A 20,000-nucleotide genomic window follows, 5' to 3' on the forward strand; every position below is an offset into this window, starting at 1 on the left:
TCGCTTTTACTGCGGCCGCCGCTGATGCTGTCAAGAGAATGATGACGATGATAAAAATAGTAGAGTATCACACCTTCCAGGAGCACGGATCTTACAAGACGGCGGCTGTCAATAAATAAAAATATCAGATTGTGGGAGTGTTACTCGCTATAAGCAATGGCAACAATGTCAGAATATCGATTCCACTCCTTTGTTTTTATTTGTATTGTCACATTTATGTCAGAAAAAATGATGTAACCATGCCTACATCAGCACGCGACTAGCATTATTACTTAAAGCAAGCTCCCTATAGATGTAGGCCTACATTACATTGCGAAGTTATACAGATTTATTAGCAAACGGAATTATTATTATCATCATCATCATCATCATCATCATCGTCATCATCATTTCAACATCAAATTCAATCATACAAGTCGCAATCCCCGGCACCCAAAGATAATCGCGCGACTGTGAGTGTGTTGAGGACATATTATGGACAGGCCTAAGCCTTCATTATGATTTTATCTATTATTCTATCAACGCTGGTGAATGACCAATTATCGATATACCTTTTTCACCAGTGTTTACATTAAAACCGGAACTGAACACATAATTATATTTTGCTGTATGGAAAACCTCAAATCATCGCAAAATAAATATTGCGTCATTCATCAATGTGCGTGGATTATCTTCTAATATTAAGACTACCAATCTCATAAAGGATTTAAAGAAATACATACCAATCTCATAAAGGATTTAAAGAAATGCAATCCCAATATTGTATGCCTTGCCTTCAAGAAACGAAACGACCAACACGAAAACAGACGGGGGAAAAGATCATAATATCCGACTAATAAGATCACTGCTGGCAAACACAACACCTAAGCTTACATCTGGTGCGGAAACAGATCCGCTATTAACATCGCTGGGAACTCCTCAAGGAGACAGTCTGAGCCCAATTCTTTTTACCGTATATTTGGAAGCAGCACTAAAAGAATTCCAACAAAAACTCACGATTCTCCAAATCCTTACCCGCGTTCTGATCTCCGCAGACGATGTTGATATCACATTTGATACAGCAGACCTGGCGAAGCAGCACATACCAATAATATCAAATACTATGCGACATTGGAATCTAAAGGTCAACAAATGTAAAACAGAAAATACAATGGTTAACAATAAACAAGCGGAATGGAAACGTGTAAAAAAAGTCGGAAACTTGATTAATGGAATGAAGTCATCAAACGGAGAAAAATGCTAGTTCAAACTGCATTCAGAGAACTACACAACGTTTGGAACAGGACGAACATCATTAATGAAAATAAAAGAATGCGCCTTTACGAAGTACTAGTAATCTTTATGTACAACTGTGGTACGTGGGGTCTTCCAAAAAAATAATTTGGACATCATGGACTCCCTTCATCGCAAACAATTGAGACGAGTTACATTGGCCAGACAAAATTAGTAATGAGGATGTATATGACAGATGCAGAGAGCAACCAGTCTGTACGCGAAAAAAGAAACAAAGTTCGGACACGTGCTCCGATGAGATAAAAATATTCAAGCACAAACCTCGATGGATGATTACTTCAAGCGAGCCAAGTACAGAGGGCGTACACCAACTTCACTTCCAACAACATTGAATCAAGATCTCAAAAAATGTCAATAATATTTGATGGCCGGTTTTTCAAAACTCGTAAAGTCGATTTTTCTAATTTTTGAGATTATCCATCCATGAGATAAATAGAAATGCAAATTTTAAATTAAGCATCAATTGGCACACAAAAAAATACTTAGATTTGTGTGAATTTGAAGTTAAAATATGATAGATCGAATGAGACAACAACCGAAGAACTGATTTCAATAACCCAGGGAAATATCCAATTGCCTCAGCACATTATGCACATGATGACATTCAAAAACTAAGAACACCTGCACTGGACAGAAATTTATGGAAACAAATTACTAAATGGATATTTGAAACACACTGTCACACTCGAAGTAACACACACATTCACGGCAAGCGTCCATAGAGACAGAACAGCCATATTCTATTCTATTAATGTTTCTAATATTTCGCGGCTGGGAATTTCATATTGACCTTATTTTAGCTCTATGTGGAAAAAAAAGTGAGCATTTATATAGCGGAATATCCACTAAACGTGCTCAAAGCGCTTTCCAAGGGGTCACTGACCAACAGCAACACGTAACATGTAAAACGAAACATGACGTCTGTTATGCGATATTCCAATTTTTTTTCTTCCGACAGACAACTTTGGTAACGTTCAGGTACTCGTTTTATACCTGAGTACGGTAAAGAGCCTTTTCCAGGGACTTAACTATGCGCCGAGCGAGGCTCGAATCCAGGACCTTCCGATCCGAAAGCAATAAGACCACACAGCCGCACAATTCGGATGGTGATTGAGAAAAACGAGTTATTAGCCGTGACTGCGGAATCCGGTATGAGAGCATTTTTCTTTGTTTCGGAATAAGGCTATCAATTGGGATTGTTCTCAGTCCCTGGCGGTCTTAAAGAAGACCTTGGCTTTTTTAATTGCGCGTCTTTCATGTAATAGTGACCAATTGAGGCTCTTGCACATCTCACTGACGCTTTCAGTCTTCACGTAGTTGTTTCAAATACATCTGAAGTTCTGGTTGGAACCTACTCGAGCCTATCCATCTGTTTTTGTCTCTTGGGGTCCCAAATGCAAACACTATATTCTACATTTGGCCTTACGCCGATTTCTCATGCTCACTGGACAACTTTATATTCTTTGTAAGAATCGAAGTTATGTATTGACCTTTTTACAAACTTCATCGATGTGGTGCTGCCAAAACATTTTACTGCCAGAGTTAATTCAAGATATTCTGCTTTTTTGCGCTGTCTCCAATTTTTTTCCCCCTAGTATATAATAATCCGAACATACTATGTTTTCCTTCTCCCTCATTTCCAAAAATAAATTCCAAGCAGCCTGCCGGAGCACAACAATCCCGAATTAGAGATCAATTCTGTCATGCAGACGATAAACAAAAAGGCGTTTTTCTCTATGGAGGGAAATAGGAACACTTCCAGATAATTTTGATACAAATCTCTTCTTTTTCTTTCTTTCCCCAAATACGTATTTGAATACTGAGAAATAAAATCAAAATTTCGCCAAAATTTGCGACAAAATATCAAAAAATAAGACATTGTCGCCGTATAGTTGCGAGGTTAGTTTTAGGGTTAGTGTAATGATACATTGATATTGTATGTGAATGTGTGTTAGTGAGAGTGTGTGTATATATGCGTGTTGTCTTTCTTTTCTTATTCTTTTTGTGTTTTATTTTTAAGGAGCGGGAGCATTATTTACAGAATTGTGAATACTACTCTTTACACATTGAAAATAGAGCTAAAAATAGCATGAGCACTTTCCTGACTGATCGCACACGACCAAATTTATGACATCACTCTAGGTGGTGGTGGGGATGGGGATTCCAATGTCGCGCGAAGCCAAAGTCAGTTTGTTAAAAGTTCTACAGATCGATCCACATGATCTGCTATAGACGTGTAGTGCGGTTTAATTATAAAATAAATACATAAATAAATAAACAAATAGATATAAATAATAAATGCAGCACCTTCCTTATAACTGAAATGGCCCAAAAACATCTTAAAATATTCTTATTAAAGTCATATACACGTGGCATGGCGGCAATTGTATAGCCGTGCCATTATTGCTTTAACTAGCAGCATCCCAAGATGACATCATAATCATCATCATCGCCATTATCATCAAAAACATCGCCGTTATCAAAGCCATCGCGTTGGTCTCCTCGAACAATACGATAATAGGATTGCCCCGCAGAATACGAAAAGTCTAATGTAAAGGCGATTATGGCATATTCACGATTGATAACACTGCACAGTGTTACTGTTCGCTTACCAGGTTCAATAGGAAATGATATAAACAATAACTATATTATATATTATAAGTTCAGCTTTAGAGACCTGGACAATATCGATTGATGGGGGATCACGTGATCAAACCAAAACCCAGGAATAGTTTTTCAGCGATTGATTATTAGCCTACTACAGACCTGCCAACCCTTCATATTCCGAAAGTGTAATCAGAAGGTCAGAAAATAGGAATTTGAGACCAAAAAAAATAGGAATTTCTTAACAATGGATAATCCTGTATCGAAATGGCCACTAACTTTGCCACCAAACACATTAAGACAGTATTCCGGCACAGCTGGCAAAACTACAAATCACATGAATTAGGTAACGGAATCGGAAAGGGGGGGAGTGCAATCAATTTTCCTACTTAGCTCCCATTTGACAATCATTTTAAAAAAATAATAAATCACCTTTTAACACCCCCCCCCCCCCCCCGCCCCCATTTTCATTTTTTAAAAATTCTTCACGATTATCATCATTAATTTTTGAAAACCGGAATCTTAGAGACAATGGTGGAATTGTGGAATAGGAATGATTCCGCCAAACGGAAGGATAGGCAGGTATAGGGGGTAGGGTCAAATGATAGAATGTCTTGAATGCACTTCGGATGATTTACAACAAAAAATCTCATTGTGTGTGTGTGTGTGTGTGTGTGTGTGAGAGAGAGAGAGAGAGAGAGAGAGAGAGAGAGAGAGAGAGAGAGAGAGAGAGAGAGAGGGAGGATTTGAATGTTTCCTTCTATGTAAAGGAACCTACCACGGAAAAGACAGAACTAAATTGAATATGGCCTATTGTCATTTCAAGGCCAGGTCAGCAACTGATCGACTCACAAAGCACTATATTATTATTATCTATTGATATTTAAGTCGTGTTTTAAAAACTTATAATTTTTTTAAACAGCACAATATCCATTAAACGTGCTCAAAGCGCTTTAAAAGGGTCCCTAGCCAATAGCAACACTTAGCATGTAGGGCGAAATATGCCGCCTGTTACGCGATATTACTTTTTTTTTTCCCGGACAGAGAAAACATTATTAACAGCCAGATATATACATCTGAATGCGGTGAGAGAATGTGAGTAAAGAGCCTTTTCCAGAGACTCAACTACGCGCCACTCAGAGAGAGAGAGAGAGAGAGAGAGAGAGAGAGAGAGAGAGAGAGAGAGAGAAAGAGAGACTCGAACCCAGGACCTTTCGGTGGTGATGATGATAATGATAATGATAGACTAAATTATAACATATTCCCCCTAATACATCTAACTGTTAAGATGACGAATCAATCTAGAACGAGGGAGACTTGCCTCATTACCTCCCACAATCTCGATCGATCCGTTTGGAAATCGCACTCCCATGGTCGTCAATACACGACAAGCCACCCCCCCCCCCCCCCCCCCCCCCCCCCCCCCCCTGCGATTAGGAAACACTGGACTCGCCTCACGACTACGAACCCACGGGGACTTGCCATCCTCGTATTGAGAGTTAAATTTAGACACGCGGTTGCTATTTATAGACGTAACCTTCTGTCGCTGGGAACTGGGAATCTAATCCAACACATACCCCCCCCCCCCCCCCCCCCCCCCCAACACAAACACGTTGGGGGGAAAATCGGTCGATTTTCAAGAGAAAACTTATTTATTAAAAATAAGTTATTATATATATATATATATGTAATATATATATATATATATATGTATATATATATATATATATATATATATATATATATATATATATATATAATATATATATATATTGTATATATATATATATATATATATATATATATATATAAAATATATATATGTATATATATATATATATATATATATATATAATATATATATATATGAGAGAGAGAGAGAGAGAAGAGAGAGAGAGAGAGAGACACACACACACACAGAGAGAGAGAGAGAGAGAGAGAGAGAGAGAGAGAGAGAGAGAGAGAAACAAACACTGTCATAGAGCAGATCATTGACTAAAATAGCTCACTGGATAGCTTGGATGGCTTAAGTGAAACGTTTAGTTTTTTTTTAATTTTAAACACTGCAAATTCTCTCTATATTTTCATGTTAAAACAAAGAAAGAAAAAAAAAAGAACGACGTGAAATAAATTACCTTTTAATAGAAAAGAAACGATCAATGCTGCATGCAAATAAAATATATGCGTAGACATCCATGTCACAATGTATAGTGGTTTCTGCTCAAGTACGAGGTGACCAGTAAGCAATAAACAAGAAATAAACAAGCCTAATAATGTTGTGTTTCACCCTTATTTGGTAGATGACTGACTCATTCACCAGCAGTAAAAACATTTGAAACGAAATTCAAGGAACGAAGTTATTTACTTCACTTTCAGCATATTTATTAATAAATGAGAAGAACTACGACATATTAATTCATCATTAACACGGTGCCACAAAGTATTAAGATAAACCTTTTGCATAGGAATTCGGCGTAAACACTAACTTTAGACATTGATTAGTGCAAAGATTCGGTCTCTAACGTAATGCTATCTACTTATATATTCAACTCTGAATGTGTGTAAAGAATTTCTTGAAAAAAAATTCTTCACAGTTTAGTGGCAGTGTGGAATTTTGCTATTTTAGATTACGAAAGTTTGTTAAAAAGAATGTAGATTAACAAAAATAACACAATCTCGCATTGTTTTCATATTCTATTAATGTATAGACAGTATGCGCTTGGCTAAGAAGCTCATAACATTGCCATCCGGAAGTATAGCGGATCAACACACAAAACTGTGTGTATCCATGAACGTTTATAGTCAGGTTAATACAGTTTAGTGAGCATTACTCATAAACGCGGATGGCAAAAAACAATAACAAAGACCGGAGTGACGTCAACTAAGAACTATTGATTATTTTTTTTATTTCAATCATGTTAGTTGAACCGAATCACACTATAAATACGGCTCTAGATCTACACATAAAATTAAAAGGACTAAATAAATTGGAAGGTGGGCATCTGTATATATCTGAACCATGGAACAAAGGAACAGTAACAATTATTTATGGAACTACATTGGACAGCAAGACCGACAAGTTGGTCCAGAATAGAATACGAGAGTATGAGATCTATTTTCGGTACGAGCCGTTAGTAATAAGAGTGGTTCTTTCAGCTCAAAACAAGCCGGCCGTCGTGGTAACAGAAAATAGGATTCAATGGAAGAGGAGTAGAGTGAGTACACATTGAATAATGGGCGGGGTGAGGGTTGGGAACTGGAAAGATGAAAATAGAATCAGACCGAGAGTAAGATTGATCGCTGATCTCACGCTCACACGTACAGTAGTGTGACACGAAGGCTGCTGCTGCTACTGTTGTCGTTTGGCTCTCTCTCTCTCTCTCTCTCTCTCTCTCTCTCTCTCTCTCTCTCTCTCTCTCTCTCTCTCTCTCTCTCTCTCTCTCTCTCTCTTTCTTTCTCTCTCTCTCACACACACACTCTCTCTCTCGTCGATACCCCCCTTCTCAATTTACCTCTTTATATCTAAATTCTAGAGCCCTCATGCTCTCTTGTATTCACTCACTCTCTCTCTCTCTCACACACACACACACACACATATATATATATATATATATATATATATATATACATATATATATATATATATATATATATATATATATATATATATATATATATATACACACACACACACCAAAGTAACAATGCACAGTGATGCATGGCTATGGCATAAGTGATGAGATGGCAAACACACACACACACACACATAGAGAGAGAGAGAGAGAGAGAGAGAGAGAGAGAGAGAAAGAGATAGAGAGAGAGAGAGAGGGAGGGAGAGGGAGGGAGAGAGAGAGAGAGAGAGAGAGAGAGAGAGAGAGAGAGAGAGATGATATTACTCATCCCCAGTTAACTTTTCTGTACTCATGTTGAATCTGAAGCATTCTGATTGTAGTTTTTTTTTTTTTAAACGGCGTGGATATACCTATATCGTATCTCTCAAATATTTTAATACATGGTGCTAGTAGGAGAAAACGGAAGGGGGAAGGAGAGGGTACAAGTTCTCGATTACATGGCGTTTGTGTGGATCTGTGTACGCATGTGATTACTTCATTATATCCAAATTATACAGGTGGGTGGAAGGAAGTAATGACTACAATACAAAGTGATCATGACAGTATTGATTTACTCTCTCTCTCTCTCTCTCTCTCTCTCTCTCTCTCTCTCTCTCTCCAGACATGCTGAGGATTAATGTGGGTGCGCCAGAAGCCAACAGATGAAAAGCAAATTTAGACCAAAAATAACTTAATTGAACGACGGAGTTCACCGGTGAAAACTTTTGCCTGTATAATTTGAAGTAAGTTATTTATTGATGAGGGTTTGATGTGGATTTAAAATAATATCTTGGACTTCAGATTTAACGTGCCCTAACGCTATCCCATGCACAAACCAAAACAAAACAAATAAATAGATCATCGATATGAATAAAAGAAGGAGCAAGTCCGTCAGTCTGTCTGTCTGGGTATGTTTGTGTCGACTATCTACCGCGAAAACCAGACTACTTATCTGCTATATGAAAATTAGCCAGTTCGTTGACATCTTTATCCTTCTGATGCAGGACGCCGAGATTTTTTGCGATTAAGTACGATTATACAATGGACGTATAAAAAATGTTAAATCAATTTTATTCGATCCCTAAGATTTACGACGCCGTTTTAAACAGACAGCGAAAGCACAGCATTATGTTTTGATGCGTTAAAATTTGGCACTGATTACATGATTACAACATATCTAGAGATCTATAGAAAGTTAAAAAAATTGACGCCACTCAGCTCTTTGTTATTGTTTTTAGACAGCCATTTCGGTGGTTAATTCTTATCAAACCATATCGATCACACTATAAACGTTCAAATTTACACAAAGTGTTGTGTGTTGTTGCGTTACATCCTGCTGGCGAATGTTGTGATAATATTCCCTAAACGCATAGCATCAATGCATATCCAGTGGCTCTCCTCATTCTGTCCACTCTCTTCTCCTACAATGCATTGTATAGAAGGAACGAAGTCGATCTCACACAGCTCTTTGTTATTGATTTTGGACCTCGAAGTTTTCCATTCAAAATAGGGGATTAGTGACACCCCCGCAAGCTTGCTCGGACAAATAAAGCTGGTTGTTAATAATAAGAAAATAAATGAAGTAAATGTTACTCTGCTCTTTGTTTGTTTGTTTGTTTTTTTATTATTTCATTTTTTTACCGACCGTTAAGTGCGTCTATATGTTGGGGTTTTGCGTGTAATAAATACATGAGAAAGAAAAGAAAATAAGTTAGTAATAATTAAAATACAACCATCTATTAGCGTGATTCCAACGATGCACCATACTGGCTCATTACACTTCACACGCTTCATTTTGTATAGAAAGAATGGAATTGACGTCACTCAGCTCTTTGTTGTTTTAAGACCAACCATTTGGGTCATTACTTCTCACTAAAGTATATCAATCAGACTTTAAATGTTCAATTTTTTTTTGTGTGTGACGGTACATTATATCCGGCTGGCGGATGTTGTAGGTATTTTACCTAAACGTATAGCATAAATAGTCCTCGATCAAGTCGAATCCAACTGTATTTCAATTAACTGTGAAGTCCCGGTTTTTGAAGGTTTTTTTTTTTTTTTTTTTTGTTGCTCTGTTTTGTTTTTGTCTTTTGTCCAAATGGGGGTAAATTTTATCAATCGACGTTTCAAGGATGAGTTTCTGATCCAAAAGTTAAAATAAGTGTTTGTTTTTCGAGTAGACTATAACATATCCAGTATACATGAAGTAAAGCTGATTCTTTCTAGTGCAGTGCATGGCACTTCAGCTAATTAAAAATACCACTATCATCATCATCATCTTGACTACCATTACCAATACTACTGCAACCACAACCACCACTACATCACCATCATCATTACAAGCACTACCACCATCACCACACCATCACTGCTACCACTACCACCACCATCATCATCATCATTAGCAGCAGCGTCTTCAATATACTATACTACCACTACTACAACCATCACAACCACATCAATATAACTACTACCATTACCACAACCCCCACCACCATATCAAAACCATTACTAATTACTACTACTACTACAACCACCACCATCATCTCCATATCATCACAACCACCACTCTTACAACCAACACCACCACATCATCATCACTTATACCACAATTAAAACCACCACCAGCTTATCACAACTGCCACCACTACTACAACTACAACAAATCATCATCACCATTCACATCACTACTACAACCACTATCACCACCATCAAATCATCATCACTACTACTACAATCACCTCATCACTACAGCCACTACATTTACCACCACCACCACATCATCATTACTCCTACCACTACTACAACCATCACCACCACATCACCATCACTACTACCACCACAACCAGATCATCATCACTACCACCACTACTACAATTACATCAGCTCGTACAACCACCACCACAATCACATCATCAACAATACTACCATTACAACCACCACCATCACCACATCATTATCATTACTACCACAACCATAACTACCAATACCACCACATCACCATCTCTACTACCACTGCCAAATCACCACCACCACCACCACATCATCATCCATTCTACCTCCTACCACAATCACAATATCACCATCACTACTACAACTACTAAAACCACCACCACATCTTCATCACTACTACCACTACTAGAATCACCACCACATCATCATCACTACTGTCATTACTACAACCACCACCACCACATCATCATCACTACTACGACCACCACTACAACCACATCATCATCACTTCCACCACTACTGCAACTACCACAACACAATCACTAATACCGCTACTACAACCATCACCACCAACACCACCACATCATCACTACTACCATTACTACAACCACCGCGCATCATCATCACCATTTTATAATCACTATTGTCACTACTACAACTACCACCAACACCACATTTTCATCACCACTACAATCACCAGCACCATAGACGCAGTATCCTCACTACTACCATTATTACAACCACCACCATTGCATCATCATAACTACCTCAACCACAGTTTCATCACGACTAAAACTACTAAATCAAAATTGAAAAATTGCGGGTTTGAAGGACCCAGATTTCAATTCAGTGGGAAACAGCTAAATTTCGGGAAAATTCCACATATGACAAACCCTTCGAATTCCTATGACCCCTTTTCTATTTCTATTTTAGCTTGCATGACTGGGTTATATAAAGTACATTGAGCTCAAAATGTTTATGCAACACACAAAAGTAATTTTAAAAGTTAAGCATATTAGACAGACAGACACACACACACACATACACACACCCACACAAGCGTGCGCGCGCACGCAGTATCTCGGGACGGTAGACCAAAAACGAAATCAGTGGTGGTAATATTTGTTTTTAAGCTTTGCTCAGCAGGAGAGAATGAAATGAAGGTAGGTTATAACATTATTTTAAATATATATTAAGTCGAGTTTCCACATCTAATTTGGTAAACACCAACATTTTTGTTTTTAAAAGGAAAATTTTAGAAAATGTACAATACTGATTGTTAATCACAGACAATAATAAATAACAGAAAATGACAGTCTGTCCTTTGTGTGAGCATTTCAATGTGAGCAGTACAAGAGGAAAATAGGGCTCTGAAAATAAAGTGATTTTCACAAAGATCACTACACAAATATATGATACTCGTTGTTTCTAAATCCAGTTTTAGCGGTTATCGTCCAAAAAGCGGTAAATTCTTACCTCTGCTTTTTAACGTCCCAAGACACCAAAACTGTAATCAAGACTGTTATTGGGGCAGTCTTACGCACTTTCAATTCACAACACAGCTCTCCAAATTTTTTATTTTTAATTATTATAAAGGAAAGAGAGGAAACGACCATTTACCTCGGGAGGTCGTATGTAATCATAACTCTGAATACCCCTAATTTATTTCCGTCCCCCCCCCCCCCCCCCCCAAAAGGCTTTTTTCATGAGGACTACCACATGGAATGACCAACCATTCCACCTTATGCGAATGACGTCAATGCCTTAAGGTTACCGTAAATTGTTCACAGCAGGAGACATATCCAAGCCGATTCATTCCAAGAAAGAAAGAAAAACCAATGTGATAGTAGAGGACAGCAAATACTCAAACAAAATGTGGTAATTGTTACTGATAACAATGTTGTTGAAATATCCTACCTTCCCGATGTTTTTTTTTTTCTCCTTTCCGGCTATTTCGTTGAAAAGTAAAATTTAACTTGTATTAAGTTCGGGGGGGGGGGGGGGGGGGGGGGGTGGCTATGGTATATTACAAAAATCAAAATGATATCTTTGTCGCTTGTTTATATACATAAATGTAGTTGTTTGCTTAAAATTAGATACTCTAAACCTAAAAAAAATAAAAAATTCATGCTTTTTCATCTGGTGGTGACATGGTTAAAATGCTGACTCCGCGTTTTACACATTACTATATTTTGAGTAGCTCTCAAAACATTATAATAGTTTAAGGTCTGATATTTGGCGTGTTAAATCCTTAGAACATCCTCTAAAACCATACAAAAGCTGATTTTGATTTTTTAAATCATATTTTACATATTCAGCCTCAAAGCGCCCCATTATTAGCTATATTAAGGTCTCTGCATTTAGAGGATTATTAGAGAGAAAAATGTCCAAACTCAAAAACTAAAACAGCTAACTTAAAAATGTCTTTGTAAGGTGATAAATATACATCTCATATGCCAAAAAAAAAAAAATAAAAAAAATAAAAATAAAAAATAAAAAAAAAAAAAAAGACTAGACACATATTTTGTGCATTAATCTACATAGTTATGAAATTTTAAAACAGTGATGGATAGAAACGAAAATAACGGTAACGTTTAGTTTCGATTTAGACAGTTGCCAATGATCCCAATATATATATATATATATATATATATATATATATATATATATATATATATATATGTGTGTGTGTGTGTGTGTGTGTGTGTGTGTGTGTGTGTGTGTGTGTAGAACAAAAAATAATACAATGCATAACAGAGAAATGATTGACAAGACAAAAATATCATCTCGCAAAACTCTAACAATACATTTGACTGTTTCCATCCCAGTTAGGGTATCCGGCCAGGACCAGGACAAAACCATGTAATCTCATTCCAAGACAAAGACAGAATATATGTTGGAAAACAGATATATGGAGATGACGACACCGTTAGTGCCTCCATGTCCACTTAAAGGGAGGTCAGGAACCCCACCCGGAAGGACAATATATTGCGTTGTTTGAGAATAGTTCCATCACAACACTAGACCTGTAAATGAGCTCTAAAAAATTGACTGAGACTGAAACTGAACCTCACGGATACTCTTTGTATCAGAAAAATACAAAGAATCGAGATGAATAGTAAACAGCAAGCTCACTTGAGCAAAACAATATGGCAGAAATCTAATTTACGTGGGAATTAATTAGGCTACTTACAATTGTTTCTTATAATTAGGTACCCAATCAGTGAAGAAACGGTCAACCAGTTTGTTTACAACGTGAGGCAATCGAGATGTGCTTGTAGCAATCATATAACTTTCGATTTGAAGGTGTCTTCATAACGCACTTCCGGCTTTCGCATTAAACTTTTTCATACTTTTAGGTTCCACCAAGTAAATGTGGTCAATTTTGGCTTAGACGAACCATTTGGGTTAACAGACCTACTGATAAGTATTCGCCGCATCCAACTAATAGCAAGTCAACGAAATCGACTTCGAACGACGAAAGACGAGCAAGGAAGCCCGGACAGCCTCTTATGTCACCGACAACTACGACAAATACTGCGCATGTATAAAGAAATGTAGTAACCGCCTAAGCAGTAATCTATCTACTTTCGTGTGTGAAATATTACGTATTCAAAGTGAATATTCGACTGGGAGAATTTTTCTTTCAATTTAATACAATATAAAATATCTAAAAGTCAAATTTAATATTTGAAAACAAAAATGAACAATCATTAACAATATCGTAACTGGAAAAAAAAAAACAAAAATAAACACGACCGCCGCCGATGAAAACAAACTTTCAGCAAAGCTAGCAAAATATCGTAACGATATCAGGGAGCGAAATCTCCCGAGTTTGGGAAAGTTGCAAAGAGACAGTGATATTTAGTCTAATGAAATAAACCTTTCATTGATAAAGGTGTTCAGGATCTGGTTGGGCCATAACTCTTTTGTCCTAGAGTAGTTACAGAGCAATCCGACAGCGAGGAAGGAGCCGCACAGTAACATCTTCCTTCTCCTAAAGTACTACGTCACTGAGTCAAGGAAAAAAACAACAACAAAACAAAAAACAAAAACAAAAAGAGAGAGAGAGAGAGAGAGAGAGAGAGAGAGAGAGAGAGAGAGAGAGAGAGAGAGAGAGAGAGAGAGAGAGAGAGAAAGAGGTGAAATAAAGTCAAAATATCTGGTTTGTGTAACAGAAGAGCTTTATTTTCTTTTCTTTTTTTAGCAAGAGGTATTGTGATAATAATGTTGGTTTAACTATATTTTAAACAATTTGTAACAAATATGTATGTCTTGTCTTGAGAAGAGATTTTCTCCGCTTTAAAATGTTTGACCTCCCTCTCTTCATATGTGAATAATTGGGCCCTAATGAAGATAATAACAAAATTCAAATCACATTTTGCTAGGAAATTTAAATGGTGCCTCTAGTACAATATTATGAACTAAAATGGGATTCGAATTCTTACAACATCGCATCTTATGCGTTTGTTTGAAAGCATGTCTATTACAACAATGAGACCACAATTATCAGACTTAGTATAAATAGAACAATTCAAATCAAAATTATACTCTCCAACCTTAAATCTGCATATCTCAAAATAAATAATTTATTGTAGCTCATCGAACAGTGTCAGGCTGACACTCAACAGAACCAATATTTCAAGAGGAAATACATTACAGTTTTGAAAAGAAATAAAAAAAAGCAAGAGAGATTAATTAGAGATACATAGCTCAGTTTAGATATATCTTATGTATGAAAATTATGTAAGTATATTATTTTAAAGAAATAAAAATAAAAGAAAGAACGAACGAAATAAACTCTGACAATCACAGGTAGTGCTACAACGTAATCTCTCGCATAAAACTCGAAAAGAATTCGTAGAAGAGCAGATATATTTCCTATTGACGGCAAAACACCATGTCATAATATCTAGCTATATCCGTGGAGTGTACATGCATTTCACACGTGTGTTGATGTTCATTCATCCTCATATCTTTGACACCTCGGAAAGGATTTGAAAATCGAGCTTGTCTGCTTGATAAGAGATAACGAGGATCCTCCCACTATACAACCGCTACTTCAACGCAAAAATCAAACGGCGAAAACAGATACTACTTCCTCTTATCAAATGATATAAAGTAAGAGACGAACTTTACCTAACGCATTTGCTCTGATTGTACATTACGCCGAGGAAGAAAGATAATATAAAAGAAAAATACACAAACTATATTAAGCCATACAGTCCTTTACAGTCGAAAGACCCATGGGGTCGGAGTAAATACTGGTTTCTAGAGCGTTAAACCAGCAATAACAATCGCTTGTTACCCGCTTGATAGGACGCTAGTCTATGGCAAAGTACTTTGCAACAGATATAGCGCTCTACCAGATGAGCTATCCGGACCCACCTATCATATTATACCATCGCCCCCTTTGTATGATTTTCTTTTAAAATCCACCCACCACATCTATGGTTACCAATCTGAATAAATAAATAAATAAATAAATTTAAAAAAAAATAAAAAAAATAAAAAATAAAAACACAGAGCCTTGTCAAGTGATTGCGCGGTCATGACAAAGCTTGAGACCTGTCAACAACGAGCCCGTTGTTACAAATGACAAACATCAATTTAATCCGTTGATCGTTGTTCCCTGGGCGAAGAGCATCTTGGAACTGTCAATTCAATCAGCACAACAATCAAGTTACACAGCAGCTCCCTTGATTGCATAATCAAGGAACAAGGATAAAGCAATGAACATGAATTGATAATCATTAAGAAAATTAGTTTCAACAATGTCAATGACAATAGTTAATTCGAAGATCAATTGGAAGGCTTCCTTAATTTTGAATCCCAATATAACCCGATAATAAACAGTCGATTCTTTATAATGAGAGACTACACAATGCTAATGGTGATGATGGTTATGATGATAATGATGATGACGATGATGATAACAACAATAGTAACAATAATAATGGAAGAATGGTAGAATACTTGAATACGTGTTCTAAGCGCACATTGGTAAGATAGGCTATACATATTAATATGCCAGATTAATTGATCTATTCATTAAGTTATTTGGATAAAGAAAAATTTATAAGATATGATGATTTAAGGTACTTATTGAATGTCAAAAATGATCACGACAATAAAAATATGCTGATGAATGAATCGTGATCGTTTATTAAAAGTTGAACTATGGTCATCCAATCTGATCTTTTTGGAAGAGACTAATTAACAACTTCAAAATTCGGGCAGCTTTACTATATGTCACTCCCTGTCACAAAGCGACTGAAATAGAAACCAGTTAACTTTAACTGTCGTACTCTGGAAAGACAAGTATTTAAAAATATGGCCAGAAAATCGTCCTTCAAATTTTGATTTGGTTCACCTTCCCCACCTCTCTCATTCGTCTTCAGTGTTTCATTCATTCTGTTTTGTTGTTAAAAGGGAAACCCAAAATATTCATTTCTGTCTTCGTTTACTAAATTGAAGCTTCCATTCAATATCTTATTGTTATTCATTGCGATGGTAATATGGTCTTAATACACCAAGAGTCATAAATCGTGACCGACAATCTAAATTTGATTATGATACAGCGTGTATTAAAAAAAAAACAACAAAAAAACCAAAGATGAAAGTATAATTGTTAACTTCGAAATCAGATCAGTGATGTATGTCTGCTTGTGTGTGTGTGTGTGTGGGTGCGAGAGAGAGAGAGAGAGAGAGAGAGAGAGAGAGAGAGAGAGAGAGAGAGAGAGAGAGAGAGAGAGAGAGAGAGAGAGAGGGGTTTGGGAGGGGGGGGGGGGTAAAAATCATTGTTTTAAAAAAAAAACAACTACAACATCTGGTGACAAGAATGACAATTGGACCAATTCACAACAGGAAAATGCTTCTTGTCCCAAGATTGAGCAACAATTCCCACTTGAAGAAGAAGAAGAAGAAGAAGAAGAAGAAGAAGAAGAAGAAGAAGAAGAAGAAGAAGAAGAAGAAGAGGAAGAGGAAGAGGAAGAGGAAGAGGAAGAGGAAGAGGAAGAAGAAGAAGAAGAAGAAGAAGAAGAAGAAGAAGAAGAAGAAGAAGAAGAAGAAGAAGAAGAAGAAGAAGAAGAAGAACAACAAGAACAACAGCTAATTGAGGAGGAGGTAAAATGAGAAAATCTTACCGATGGGCTCCTGAAACCCGGAGTCCACGCTAGTACTTCCCTTGTAAAATTTATTTCCGCTGGAATAATCTGAAATCACAACAAAAAAAGAGAAAGAAATGTAGAACAAACAGACAAAGAACTTAAATAATATCGTTAAACGATACGCATCATGTCACCTTAGATTTTTTTAAAATAAACCATAGAAATACGTGCACTGATTTGCAAGCCGGATAACCCAATTTATTAGCTCATTGTTATAATGGAATTTTTTTTTTAAGTGACGCAAAAAACAAAACAAAAACAAACTGTGCCTATGTTTAAGTGCTCAATGATGTCATAAACAAAACATATGTAAATCCGTACATTAATACTTATAAAACAGAATAAATCAGACTAACCTTTATTGCCAAATATAAGGGGGACTTGAACTTTTTTTTAAATTCATTTTTTTTTAAATTGAGCGTTTTTTAGCGCAATATCCACTAAATGTGCTCAAAGCGCTTTACAAGGGTCCCTGGTCAACAGCAACATTTAACACGTAGGACGGGACATGACGCCTGTTAGGCGATATTACAATCTTTCGGACAAAGACAACGCTGTTAACGGCCAGGTACTCATTTTACACCTGAGTACGGTGAGAGAATGTGAGTAAAGAGTCTTTTCCAAGGACTCAACTATGCGCCGAGCACGAGGCTCGAACCCAGAACCTTCCGATCCGAAAGCGAGTGTCATACCACTAGACCACATAGCCGCACAAATTTACTTATTTTATTGTGAAGGTTATATCCTCAGACATCAATCATTGCTGTTTATTATCATCATGTATTATGTAACGGGAAAATCATAGGATTTGCAGATCTCTATTATATCAAACTTAAGTAATAGGGCGATTCTATGGGTGTAGAAGCTGACTGCCTATGTAAAACGCTCGAGTGGTCGAAGCATTATAACTCAATTTATTTTTTATTTATATTAAATAAAATTTAATCTCCACCTTGAAATACCACGCAATACAATGATTAATTTTAAAAGCATAAAACATTGCTCTATCTTTATTTTAGAATTGTAATTTTAAAAATCTGAATTTTTACATTTTTTCTAAATTTATTCTATTCAGACTATTATTTGTGTAATCTAAATAACGTCTAGTGTTTACGCCGCAAATATTCGTGCTATCTAATTTCTTTTACTCACATGATATACGTATTTTTATATATTTTAACAAATACACGCGCTCACACACACACACACACACACACACACACACACAAGGTCTGTGCACAAATTTCCTTTTCGGAATGAATAAAACATTATTATTATTATTATTATTATTATTATTATTATTATTATTATTATTATTATTATTATTATTATTATCATTATTATTACTATCATCATCATTATTATGAGGTTTTAAGCGCTATCAATTAAAGTTTCTTAAATCAAAAGTTAACTTGGTCATACCAAGGCTTCGGTAAATAAATCAGATAAATTACATGCGTAATAGCTCAAAAGATTTAGAATTCACTAGGTGTCTGCAGCGGTCAATGTCAATGACACTTAAAATAAAGTAAGACAAGGGGGATTAGTCGGAGGAAAAAGAACGAACGCCAAATCCAAGACTTGGCACCAAACCCAGCTGAAACTGTCAGCCTGATGGTGACAAAATCTGATGGTTTCCAACACACACACACACACACACACACACACACACACACACACACAGCCTGCGTATAAAAAAAGATACCTGCTGGAATTAAAAACTCGCTCGAATTGGTGGGCTAACTTAATCTCAGCGAAAGCCAGAATCATGACAAAAGCAAGTCTACCATTCATAGACATTTTAATAAGTACAATGATTACATTTATACATAACATTTCCATGTCATGATCATGTACAATGCGCTTTATAATGCTTCCTTTATTCCCGATGCACCCCCTAAAGAACAACATTTTTTATTTCCCTCAACATACGTTAGCTGCTGAGGGGCCGCATAAAGCCACATTAAAAGGCATGATAGAAAAAAGGAAAAGATCCTATTAGTGGGGCTGCAAGGTTTCCTATGAGTCCAATGTGATGTATCAGTGGGGCTGTTATGTTTCCTATGAGTCCAATGTGATGAACGTGGAATTTTTAAAAAATTACCAATCGTACGTGCATGTCATATTTATTTATTTATTTATTTCGTATGTTCGAAGGGGGGAAAAAGGAAGGGGGGGGGGGGGGGGGGGGGGGGGGGGGGGGGGGGGGGGGGGGGTAATCTTGTAGTCCCTCAGAGATATATTATCAGAAATGGGGAGAATGATGGTAAAGGAAAGTTACAACCAGATACAAGCAGCAGAGTACCCATTGAGAGAAAAAAAAACTGAAAAAAAAAAGAAAAAAGAAATAAACAAGCATCTAAAAAAACACAACCCCCCCCCCCCAACAAAAAATAAACAAAACAAAAAAACACAGCACTTAAACTTATGCAACATTTACCTAGCATTTCTTAAACGTTACGAGAATTACAAGGAAGAAAATATATGCCATACACATCTGTCGGTGAGGAATAGCATGTGAAAAATAGCCTCTGGCTTTGTTTTTGCCGGGAAAAAAATACCAAACCACCCCCCCCCCCCCCAAAAAAAA

General features: G+C 36.6%; 1 protein-coding gene across 1 annotated transcript in view; it reads right to left on the minus strand.

Annotated features, from left to right (window-relative positions):
- Window positions 1-20,000, minus strand: part of LOC144965249 (histone deacetylase 5-like) — a 96,766-nt gene that overhangs the window by 55,389 nt on the left and 21,377 nt on the right. The window contains exon 3 of the mRNA XM_078900389.1: window positions 17,387-17,455. Within this exon, the coding sequence (XP_078756515.1) occupies window positions 17,387-17,455 (69 nt within the window). The remainder of the gene's footprint in view (window positions 1-17,386; window positions 17,456-20,000) is intronic.

Source organism: Berghia stephanieae, chromosome 2, assembly GCF_034508935.2.
Source record: "Berghia stephanieae isolate SIO BIC M18660-M18661 chromosome 2, UCSD_Bste_1.3, whole genome shotgun sequence".
Taxonomy (NCBI): Eukaryota; Metazoa; Mollusca; class Gastropoda; order Nudibranchia; family Aeolidiidae; genus Berghia; species Berghia stephanieae.